Below are 12,730 nucleotides of genomic sequence, written 5' to 3'. Positions count from 1 at the left end.
CTGTGGATAATTTGCTCTTGTAATTAAATGTTACCACTGAACTTTAAAGGAATATATGTGTTTTTGCATGGCTAATTGCTCAAGATGACTTTATTGCATTTCATATTTTGCTTATATACAAGTGATAAGAAGTGTACTACAATTTTATACTACCTGTCTACCTCCATCGTCAAGGTTGATGATCGTAGCTGAGACAGTTTCAAAAATCATCGGATATTAACTCCATTCTCACTTATTTGATCGCCTGAGAAGACTTAATTGCTTTCAGCTGATGTAAAATTTAAATCTTAAGATATGTGGATGTCGCGACAGATCATTTATACAAATATGCTGAATTGTCATAATACATAAATTAATATGAGAAGTAAATTTTGCATGGAACTGTGATTTTATTGGTTATAGCTAAAAACTGATAATTTTCCTTATTGGAAAGGGAATATCATAATATAAAAATGTACGTTTTCCTCCATTTCACAGGTGTTCCTTGTCAGAAAGGTTGTGGGTAAGGACAGTGGTACTCTTTACGCCATGAAAGTTCTGAAGAAGGCAACACTCAAAGGTATTCATGATTATAATTTTTATGGTGTACTTGTATAAGCCAGAGAGTGTAAACGTGTCTTGTTATTTATTAGCAGAGAAGCGGCTTAGCTCAAATTATGAGTGGACTTGCAGCCCAGTTTTATCATTGTAGATTAATTCTCGTACATGAAGGGCATTGGCCACTTCACATGTGGGAGGTTTTTAAAGCTGTTTAGAAAAATTTTAAGTTCCTGGTTGGGTTATCAGCTTGTGGCAAGGCCTCTATCTACACAGGACAGCACAACACAGAGATAGGCCAAACATCTATGCCTTGAGTGGGATTCAAACCCAGTATCCAAGTGATGAAGGAGAATGCCCCAGACCAAGTGACCACTGTGATTTGCTCTTTATAGTTGCACCTTTTTTAATTTTAAACTTATTTAATTCTGACAAACAAAGTAAATGAATGAAATGCGAACCTGACAAATAAAATAATTCGCCGCCCCCTCCAAAAGCAAATGTATGATGAATTTGACAGATGAGGTTTCAGAAACACAGTAAAGTAAGAATTGAGATTTTTCTCAATTTTGTTTATTTTAAGATTTCTGTCTTCTGGGTTGTTGCGCTGTGTAGTCTGGTCGATGACTCGCCCTGATGACGGGGGCAGTATGACCTCTGAAACGTTGGTAAACATCGACCAGACTACACAGCGCAACAACCCTGAAGACAGAAATCTTCAAACTCACCGCTGTGAAAACCTCATCACCCTGATGACGGAGGCAGTATGACCTCTGAAACGTTGGTAAACATCGACCAGACTACACAGCGCAACAACCCAGAATACAGAAATCTTCATACTCACCACTGTGAAAACTTATCGCCCTGAAGACAGAGGCAGTATGGCGTCTGAAACGTTGGTGAACTTCAACCAGACTACACAGCGCAACAACCCAGAAGACAGAAATCTTCATACTCACCGCTGTGAAAACCTCAAATCTTACATTATTTATTTTAATTTGCTAGTAATTGATATTGAAGATGTAAGTAGTAATATTTCCTTTGGATTATATGTTTAGTAGTCCTTATGCCTCTGTCTCTGGTATTGTTACAGTGCGAGACCGCATGAGGACGAAGACGGAACGTAATATTCTGGTAGATGTTCAACACCCGTTCATTGTCAGGTTACATTATGCGTTCCAAACAGAGGGCAAACTCTACCTGATATTGGACTTCCTCAGAGGGGGTGATCTGTTCTCCAGACTATCGCAGGAGGTGTGCATACAGTGTTATGTTATATATCGTGACCAAATATAGACTTTCATATATCTCATATTCCTCCACCTTTGTTTAGGATCTGTGTGTGGCAAAACTGGTTGTTAAAATCCTAGGGATATTCCAAAGCACAGAATTCTTTATAAATCCCTATAAAACAATTTATATGATAGGTGAGTATGTTCATGACAGCATTAACAAGTGTCTTATTTTATCTGTGCAGAAAAACTTATAATTGAGATAGAGGAGAGCAAAAACAATCTTGTACTGTCAACCTGATTAGAGAATTTGCTTGACCTTGAAATTATTATACCTGGTAAAATTCTGCCCTATTTAGTATTGATGTAATACTAGTGGCTTGGCCACTGCGTTTTGAAACCGAACATCCTGGTTTTGTGTACAATCATTATTGTTGGACTGTGTAAACAAACAACATTTCAGGTGACATTTTGATCTGACCCTAATAAGAAAGGGCTAACAGGGAAGCGGTGAAAGTTAAATTGAGGAGATTCATAATTAATCTTTACCACCTAATATTATTTTGGTTGTTATATCAGAAGGATGAGATATGTGGTGCATTTAGCATGTGCAGGGAGATAATAAGGACATTCAAAATTTTAGTAGCAAATTCTCACCAAAAGTTGCTTTGGAGACATGGATGCAAATAAGATGGTAATATTAAAATGTATCTTATGCAAATAGGATGTGATGATGTTAGCTTCATTTTTGAATTATGTGAATATGGAAGTGCCCTTTCTAATTCCACAAAACAGGAAATTTGTTAACCAGTGCATAACCATAAACTTTTCAATAAAGATTCTGCAATATGGATTTTGTCAACCTTAATGGTTGTTCTTAGTGAATTAAGTGGGTTTAATAAAATGTTATTTTAAATGTTCTCTCAGGTAATGTTCACAGAAGAAGATGTGAAATTCTACCTGGCAGAGCTGGTTCTGGCACTAGATCACATTCACAGTTTAGGAATTATCTACCGAGACCTTAAACCAGAAAAGTGAGTTAATATTATCAGATTAGCTTTTTCTGTCTGTTGTATTGTGATTTTAAAAAAGGGCCTTTCTAGATGTGTTAGACAAGTGTCCACATATTGACTGTAACTCAGTCTATTGGATCCACCAGAATAGGTGGTGCCCTCTCCCTGTTTGACACCTGAAAGTCTATCCTTCAAAACATTGGTTTGATAATTACAGCCCATTCATCTGATGATGGAAAATTCCAAAACAAAGAAATTGTAATGTAAAAAGGGATTGTAATAATTTAATTATGAAAGTACATTTTAGTCACGCTTGTATGAACAGCATTACATAATTGTTTAATTTAGAGATTAATTCTATATTGTATGTGACAGCTGTACTTTATTTTGTCTTTGCTCATTGTGTACTAATGACTAACACAACTCATGGGCAGTATGAAATTCGAAAGAGCTATTCGACAAGTCTGACTCTGACTTCCACGTGGTATTACTTCTTTAAATATGGTTCTCTTCTTCTTGTAGCGTTATAACCCTGTGTTGGTCTTGGCTTGTTTGGCGAGTTTTTTCCATTCTGTCCTATCATTCACAATTCTTCTCCATCCCCTCACTCCCATCGTCCTCAAATCCTCCTCCACGTTATCTATCCATCGTTTCCGTGGTCTCCCTCTCATCCCTTTAAATATGGTTGCCATTTAAAATAGAACATTTACACTTGGTAATGTTAAGAAGTAATATCTACACAATGTTGAGCACTATATTTGACATATGACATGACATAACATGACATAAAATTATGTGAGATGTCAGGAAATAAATTGTAGCTTTTAACTTCCAAACGGAGTGAGTAATGCACAGTAACTGATGTGTGGTCATTACCTTTGCAGTGGGATGAATGTCAGTAAGCACTGTTGTGAATTATTTTTAGTCAGTTATTTCATGTTTGCTACTGGAGGAATCAGTTACGTGTGATAGTTAGATTCGCTATCACTATTCATAAAACTACTTGAAGACAATTGATGGACTTAATTGGACTAGGGTACAACATGACATAAAACTCACATCACTGATGTGTCTTATCCCTGAAAACTGAAGTTAATATATTAAACTGCAGCCGTGAAAATCCAAGGACAAGAATTGTGATGGAAATATAGGAAATGCAAGAATCTCTTGAACATGAATGCATTTTCTTGCGTGCAGACTTACTCCTTATACACTTTCCTTCCAGCCACTCATACATTCAAATTTTTGGGACCAATTTCATAATTGTAGATGTGTATGATGTGCACCTGCTGTAAAATTGTCTATAAGCATTTCACTGAGTGTGAACAAAACTTTCAGCAAGGTAATATTTTTGTACACAGAAGGACCAGGTCGATGCAACAAACATGATGTCAAATCCCCAACTTTGATGTCTCATAACACAGGTTAAAGACTGTAGGTGAACTAAAATGGAGTGTCTTGTTCTTAAAGATTCTGCACATATGAATAGAAACATAATAAGCATGAAAAATACACCCCATGTTTGTATATTTATTGATTACATCCCTGAATTGATGAATGTTCAAATTAAATATGGAGATAATTTCTATGACACGTTCCTTATGTCAGTTATTAAGAAATGGCTGTTTGCATTTCTTGTAGCATTCTTCTGGATGCCGATGGCCACATATCATTGACGGACTTTGGATTAAGCAAACTGCCACTGGATGACCAGAAAGCGTACTCTTTTTGTGGTACAGTCGAGTACATGGCCCCTGAAGTTGTTAACAGAAAGGGACATTCCTTTGCTGCAGACTGGTGGTCATTGGGTGTACTCATGGTGTGTTTGTTTTATTAATTCTCCATTTGCATTGTTTCTGCATGTCTGTAAAATTATTTTCTTTTTTTAAATTTCCATATCGTACTACATTGTAAACATTTTAAAGCAACACAATAATATGTATGTCAGTTTTGAGATATCCATAACAAGAAAAGCGTTTTGTGTTTTGTTCAGGCCAATTATTTTTACGTAGTTTCAGTTTCTGCTCTAATGATTTTTCATGAAATTACTGTTTGTAAACACTGGTGTGTCGAAAATATTGTATGTGTGAAATGTTGACATCAGCAAGGATTTCTTGGGTTTCCTTTGTTTTGTTATTTGCTTGGGCTAAAGTTTTTTTTTTAAAAAAGTTGATTCTAACAACAGATATCAGCATTTTTCTTTTTGATTTATTCATGCCACATTTCTTCGGGTGAGGCAATGATCTTTCATGTAAATGAAGTACCATGTTTGAAATGAGAGCATAATACACATGGTGGGTGTTGATGGCCTTCGTTGCTGTTACAAAACTATCTATGTACTTCTTGCTAAAAAATGACCCTTTCCTAATTTATGTTCTGTTATTGCCATGTAAAATTCTGAAATAACGATTTTGGTGATGACGTGATGTCAAACTCATACCTACAATTTCAAATATGATATACCCACTGATTTTAAAACCACAAATTGTGGAGAAAAATTGCATGTTGTATTTAAGTAAGCATGTTTGATACTATTTCCAAACACTACATTTCAGATAACATAGGAGAAATATTTCTATCTTTTTATTCAGTAAACTTAAGTGTTAACGTGATTAATGCTTTGCTTATTTGGCCTAATATTGTTATTATTGTGTCTTATGTTCAGTATGAGATGCTGACAGGAACTCTGCCATTTCAAGGGCCAAACCGGAAGGAGACCATGACACAGATCCTGAAGGCAAAGCTTGGGATGCCTCAGTTCTTATCTCCAGAGGCGCAAGCTTTACTACGTGCACTGTTCAAGAGAAATCCAGCCAACAGACTGGGTGCAGGTAAATGTGTTGCTCAGTGCTGGATTGACAAACTAAATAAGTGACAGTTTAGGATGCCACATTACATTTTTATTTTAATGATATTTCTTTAAAGCCTTTAGTTGCTCTTTAAGAAATTACACAACTTAAAGAGTACCATTGTCGGTTATTGCTACTTCAGTTGTTAGTTTTTGAATTTCATCTTTGTCAGTGCTCATAGCAAGTTTAAGCAATTGGTGTTTTTTTTGTAATGTTTGTATTAACATTGTTTTAATTTGTTATGCAGCCTCTGAAACTTAACTTAGCTTAGCACGTCTAAATCTGGCTTTGTGTTGCCTCTGTCAGAATTGCTGAAACAATAACCACATTTTAATGGCACATTTACCATTGAACTTCACATTCTGCCTAATGCATTGATTGGGTACAGTTAAAGAAAGGCACAAATTTACCACATTCTAAATTATGTGATAATTTGATACTTTATACTTCTGTTAGTTCGCTGAAGTGTAGAAATTTTTCTTTTTCTTTCCAGACCTCAATAACATACTGGTCCTGTTTCAGGTCCAGATGGTGTTGAAGAGATTAAATCACATTCCTTCTTTGCAACTATAGACTGGGATAAGCTTATGAGAAAGGAAATTTATCCACCATTCAAGCCTGCTGTGAGTCGAGCTGATGATGCCTTTTATTTTGACAAGGAGTTCACATCTAAAACACCGAAAGGTGAGTAGAATACAGTAGACAAATCTTTACAGCTCAGTATTAACATTCAGTAACTGGCATTTTGTATGCAGAATGTTTTTATGGATTTAATTTGGTTCTGTGAATAAACAGCAATATAGGGCCGTACTCTCATACATGGTAATAGATCTTTGAGAAATACACAAAATTGGTACATTGATTATTTGTAATTTGTAATGCAAGATGGTGTCTGCATGAAACAGTAGAAGAATTTTTGCTTGATAAGGATTTGACCCCATGACCGCTTGTACACGAGTCCAATTTATTGTCACAGAGCTAACTCACATTGTGTTATCAGGAACACATAATTGGTAAAGTTCAAAATGAAAGTTATTGCAGTGAGGTGATGTTTTTTTGTATGAATACTTTCTCTTTAAAATAAACAATTTTAGAGACATTTCAGCGTACATCATAGGCTACATATACATTACATTTATTGAGTAGTTTGTAAAATGTATGGAGACAAAGACAAGGCCCTCCACTCGAAACTCTGCTGTTCACTTAACAGTCAGTTTTTGACGAACATATAAATTAGTAGCGAAAAAAGAAAACGACGTTAGTCGTGGATGTTCATGCAGGTTAGTGATGATGGTAGAGGTGGAATGTGCATAAATTGGATGTAATTTTATCCAGTATAATTTGCATTTAATGGGATATGTAGACGAGCAAGCATGAGTAAACCTTTTTTTGAAAACGTACACTTATGCTTTTATGTTGTCTGTGATCTGTTGCTACATTTACATGTGTGGTAATGCTCGCATAGTATTGTTTGTATGTGATCTATTTCTGTATCTGGTAGGAGTGTTCATAATGCAAATGTGCGTAGTACGCATGCGGAAACTGTCTATTTTGGTATGGATCACATCTTTCTAGTCTTGTAAAATGAGTCGTGGGAAGATATGGTTCAGAACTGATAGGTAACAGGCTTTTTTCTGATTTAATCTAGTGTAATTTCATCGTGCATATCAGCTATCGTTGAAAATGTAAACGTAAGGTGTAAAATAATTGTTCTAGTGTACATAAATATGCCATTAAATGGGTTAAAGGATTTCAGGGTTTGACTTTTTTGTCTGAATGTGCCCTCTTCTTTTTACAGACTCTCCTGGTGTCCCACCTAGTGCCAACGCTCATGAATTATTTAGAGGATTCAGTTTTATTGCACCTTGCCTTCTAGAAGAACAGACAAATAACCAACCTACAGAGAGACAAACAGATCCTCTAGCTAAGGTGAATTATTTCCCTGTTTGTTTGTACTTTCACATATGTTGTTGCATAAGTTGGGTCTGTTAGGTTACATATGCTTAAAGATTATAGTCGTAATATCATGTAAGTAAACTTTTTTTAAAACTTTGTATACCATGTAGTGTATTAGAATATAAAATAAGTAAACAAACAACTATTAACACTATAACAAGACACTATTGCCATATGCACACATGACAGTAGTGTTAATAGTTGTTTGTTTACTTATTTTATATTCTAAGTAAACTTTGTTATGCATTTGCATAAGTATGCTTTTATAACATTGTTATCTCTGTGGCTAATGAAAATTTCTGCGGTATATCGATCATTACATGCTAAAGTATTTATTTCTTATGTATAAATCGAAGCTTTTGCGGCAACCAAAGTCGATGAAAGACTCTAGGGTGGCTTGTTACCTGAGAGTCTTTCATCAATATTTGTTTCTTAGTTACAAAAATCTGAAATATTAAAATGTTTATTTATACACTTCATATTAAAATGAGCTCGGTGGCATCCTTTAAGGAATTGCATCTTGTATAGCTCAGTGTTTATTAATGAATAGTTGATGGTTTGTAACTGATAGATACTTACTATTTTGTTTTGTGGTTACAGATGATGTATGTGAAACCTAATTTGGTAACAGATGAGTATGAAATAAAGAACACGATTGGTGAGGGGAGTTATTCTGTGTGCAAATTGTGCATTCACAGAGCAACGCGTGCCGAGTATGCAGTTAAGGTCGGTTTACATAGCATTTGTCATATTTATGTATGTGTTAAAGTTAGTAGTTGATAAGAGAATTTCAGTTTAAGATACAGTGTTTACTCAGTTATCTGAAGTAATTAAGGGGAGAGCTAGCACAGCTAGCAAAAATGGCATAAGCCGAAAGAAAATAATATTATTATTGTTGCTGTTGCTACTAATAATTTGCATCAGTGTTTAATTCTGTCCTAGTTACTTTTATATTCCGAGTTTATATAACAACATTGTGTCTTACCTGATTTAAATTCACAATATCCCGATATTTTGAGATGAATTGCTTTAAATAATTGATCTTTATATTTTAGTACATTGTAGCAGCAGGAATATAATATTACTGTGTTGGTTATGACAAAGAGTTAAAATTACGCAAAGAAGCTTCTTTAATATATTTGGATTGCTTTAGTTGAATACGATTTGGAGTTGTAAAGTAAACAGTTTCAAAATCCGCTACCTGCTACATTTCTTAATCTGTATGGCAGAAATTTGTTGCTCTTCCCAGGACCATTTTGTTCTTAAGATAATTTTGGAGCGTAGTTCCCAAATATCCTTCACATTCTTCAGAGACAGCCATTGATTTTGTCGAGTTTTCGAAAACATTTTGAAAATGCGGAGAATATATTTATATTGTTTGCCTCACATACATGTGTGCATGTGTGCTTGCCTGAAACAGATGTTTGTTTTACTGTGTGCTTTTTAATAGAAAGTAATGAAAGCTATAATTATATTAGGGCAGCTTCTTATTATTATAAGGTTCTTAAATTATTTATCTCTCCATTTCAGATAATTGACAAATCAAAACGAGATTGTCAAGAGGAAGTAGAAATCCTACTGCGATGGGGTTACCATCCCAACATTGTCACACTACGAGACGTAAGTTTGGCAACGGTTCGAATATGGTGACAAAATTAATTAAGAAAGAAATTAGAAAATGACTTCAAGTTCGTGCTTTTGAGGAGGAGTGGTAACACTTTCAATGCAGTATTTTGAAATGCTGTGTGTAGAATTTAAAATAATAACACACAGTATACTTAAAAAATTATGTTTGGTATTAGCTGATAGCTTACAGCGTGTGATATTCAGTAGACGATTATGAACATACGTACAGACCTGGTATAATTTTTTTTAGTGAGTTTAAAAGTAGAACACGGTGGTGATACAAATCTTATAAATATTCCTGGAAATGTTGAGAAATTTCACACGCAGTTAAAAATAACAACACTGAAGCTGCTTGAAACACACATCCAGCACAAGAAACAGGAAATTTCTTGACCAGCTGAGCAATTATCAGCTTCTTGGAATTTGTTTCTGCTGCAACCGGCGTAGGTCACTGCATGTATGACTTGTTTCACAGGTGTACGAGGATGACAAATCAGTTTATCTGGTGATGGAGCTGATGAGGGGCGGTGAATTGCTTGACAGGATACTTAGACACAAGTTCTTCTCTGAAAGGGAAGCCAGTGCGGTCATGCAAGTTGTTGTTTCTACTGTCCAGTACCTGCACCAACATGGGGTGAGCTCTCTTTATCTTTCGTTGAAAAGATGTGTCATGCAGTAAGCATTTATAGGCTACGTATGATCTGAGGTTTTCACAGCTGTGAGTATGAAGATATCTGTCTTCTGGGTTGTTGCGCTGTGTAGTCTGGTTGATGTTAACCAACGTTTCATCGCCCTGATGATGGAGGCAGTATGACCTCTGAAACATTGGTTAACATCAACCAGACTACACAGCGCAACAACCCAGAAGACAGAAATATTCGTTGTTAACTATGTATCAGTTCTATTATGAAGTCTTTGTGGCCGTGAACAGACACGAAGTTTCGTGTTTCTGCTGAAAGTTAGAGCTGTGCTTCAGAGCGGGCGTAATTTAAGGGGCAAGGGTTAATACTGTGGAGACAGATACACAGTTTGGCCGAAACGGAGGAAGTCTCATGAGCTAAACTGTACCAGCAACTGTTCTCCTCTGTCAGTCCCCGCTTGCCGGTCTGTCTTTCATGAGACGTCTGTGCTAGTGGAGGTAGCGTCACTGACAATAGCGGAGGAAGTTACAGTTTTTTGTGTTTTTTGTTTAATTGGTTACAAGGATAGTTTTAGCCTCACAGAGCTCACGAACAAAGTCCTCATACCTGAGCTTATAAAAGACCTCAGTAGAATTAAACTTCAGTTGTATAGGCCGGACAGAAATCTTCACTCTTAATTTCTGCGTTTTTAAAATTTAAGTAGTAATGTTTGAATTTTGCATGGATATAACACGTCTTAAACCTTTTCCTAGGTTGTCCATCGGGATCTGAAACCATCAAATATCCTGTATGCGACAGAAGCGGGGAATCCGGAGGCGCTACGCATTTGTGACTTTGGGTTTGCCAAGCAGCTAAGGGCAGAGAATGGTCTTCTTATGACCCCATGTTACACGGCCAATTTCGTAGCACCAGAAGTGTTGAAGCGACAAGGTTATGATGCGGCCTGTGACATCTGGTCTCTGGGTATTCTCCTCTACACCATGTTGGCAGGGTAAGTAAAGTTTCGTGTTTTTATTTGCGGTAGATGAAGTATTCTTAGGAAGTAGTGTTGTAAGTGTTAAATGGGAATGTTTTTACAGCTTATTAGAAACGCATGGCTGAAAACAGTTTCGAGGTTGAAGTACACCGCTCCCCGGATATAACGTAAGTCTTACTTCCAGTCTGTTTGGAGTAGAATTGATGAATTGGAAAAATTTTGTGGGTATCGGTTATAGCGCGTTTGTCTCATAACACGGGTCAAAACCCGCCCCCCCTGAAACCCCGCGGTATAATCGGGGAGCGGCGCAATTGCTTAGTGGGACGTTTTTAATTGTCCGTGATTTCTGTCGTCATTTTCCACAACTTGATGACTGATTGTTGGTGCGTACTATTATAATATTTGTACGGTAATCTTGAAATCAGCGAGACTTTAAGTAATTACTGCAAAAGGAAGGGTAATGTTGCTCTTCTGTGTCACCACTGTTTAGACTCGTAGGTGGATAATGTTCCTGAGAAAGATAACTGTCTCCATCTTCAGGGCTGAAGTGGCAATGCTGGATGTGTTTTATAGGGTGAGAGGAAGGGGGAGTTGCCCAATCAGAGATAAGGGATGATTTGGAAGTGATCTGAGGCACTAGAGAGACAGAGAGGCAGAGGCGCTAGGTCAGGGAGAGACAGTCCCCCCTCCCTCTCCTTCATCCGCACTGGGAAACGGTTCAAAGATTAAGCTGCAGATTTTCAAACCAGACGTTACTCACGAATATAATCAGCACGTGAGAAGTATTATTTTGGTTGATCAGGTATGCAAGTATATCCAGTGATGTGTAAGACCAAAAGGTGCCTCAAAAACTCTTCAACCTCATAATCTGGATACCCCTGAATCCAGGGTAGAAAGTCACATCTAGAATTCAGACTGGGAATACCCGGAACTCGATCAAAGAGTACCGTGTGCAATGCTCTGTACATTTTGTAGTAAGAATTCAGCATCACCTGCCCTGTCTTTAAAAGAAAGATATTTTGCCACTCACATCCCTCCCACAGAGAAAGAAAAACTACAGAAGTAGCTGATGTATAATGTGAAATAGCGAGGGTGTCCTACAGAAAGTGTGCAGTGTGCAGAGACATTATCTTGTGTTTTGAGATCTGTCACACTCGCCACATCATCCAGAGACGAGATAATGTTGTTTAATATAATATTAATAATTTTCAATTACAAAATTCCATTTGACCACCACCAAAATAAATATTACATCATCCGGTATTCTTTTCTTCTTCTTCTATGGCTCTCCGGTCCATATTCAGTCCATGGCCTCCTCAATTCTCCTCTTCCATTCGGTCCTCTGTTAGGTCCGTCTGTCCGAGACTTTGATCAAGGTTTCGAAACATCTTCTTTTTTATGGTGCAAGGTTGTTAGCCTTGCGACCAACCCCCAACCTGGAGGACCAGGGTACCTGTCTTAGTCTGACCTCTCCCCCCTCGACCAATCAGGCTAGGGTGGCCCTACCAGTAGCTATGCTACGGACACTGAGGTACTCAAGCCCCACCACCACGACAAGGTGCAGGTACCATTATTAGTTGCAGAAATTTTCCATAGGTAACCTATGCTAAATGTTTTTGGTCCATAACTGTGAAAGGGTTAAGTAATACGGACCTTAAAATAAAATAAAACGAAAGAAACTCACATGTAGTAAAACTCTTATATCATCAAAATCAACACGTAAAAGCACTTAAAAAAATGCGCAATATTTATTTAGACTGTAACATAAAGTTTCCCCCAAAATGAACTAAAATAAATTAAATTTACAAATGTTGTTATGAATACCAGTGCATTCCTATTTCCACGTATTTAATAACAGAAATAGAATTTCTTGGAAACAGTTTTGATATCGCACCGTGGG

General features: G+C 36.8%; 1 protein-coding gene across 9 annotated transcripts in view; it reads left to right on the top strand.

Moving 5' to 3' along the window:
- Positions 1 to 12,730, top strand: part of S6kII (Ribosomal protein S6 kinase II) — a 155,195-nt gene that overhangs the window by 121,905 nt on the left and 20,560 nt on the right. For all 9 annotated transcript variants that reach the window (XR_015532667.1, XR_015532666.1, XM_022082527.2 and 6 more), the window contains 11 exons: positions 478 to 559; positions 1,631 to 1,791; positions 2,697 to 2,803; positions 4,424 to 4,601; positions 5,448 to 5,613; positions 6,154 to 6,315; positions 7,430 to 7,560; positions 8,188 to 8,313; positions 9,118 to 9,207; positions 9,689 to 9,847; positions 10,607 to 10,845. Coding sequence is in view for 7 of the 9 variants with exons in the window: in XM_022082527.2 (XP_021938219.1) it covers positions 478 to 559; positions 1,631 to 1,791; positions 2,697 to 2,803; positions 4,424 to 4,601; positions 5,448 to 5,613; positions 6,154 to 6,315; positions 7,430 to 7,560; positions 8,188 to 8,313; positions 9,118 to 9,207; positions 9,689 to 9,847; positions 10,607 to 10,845 (1,601 nt within the window). In the remaining 2 variants the exon portion in view is untranslated. The remainder of the gene's footprint in view (positions 1 to 477; positions 560 to 1,630; positions 1,792 to 2,696; positions 2,804 to 4,423; positions 4,602 to 5,447; positions 5,614 to 6,153; positions 6,316 to 7,429; positions 7,561 to 8,187; positions 8,314 to 9,117; positions 9,208 to 9,688; positions 9,848 to 10,606; positions 10,846 to 12,730) is intronic.

The sequence above is a fragment of the Zootermopsis nevadensis genome, unplaced genomic scaffold (assembly GCF_977971745.1).
Source record: "Zootermopsis nevadensis isolate Lab colony 2312 unplaced genomic scaffold, Znev_1.0 Znev_ptg000061l, whole genome shotgun sequence".
Taxonomy (NCBI): Eukaryota; Metazoa; Arthropoda; class Insecta; order Blattodea; family Termopsidae; genus Zootermopsis; species Zootermopsis nevadensis.
The sequence above is the reverse complement of the archived record's forward strand: the minus strand, read 5'-3'. Positions and strand labels throughout refer to the sequence as shown.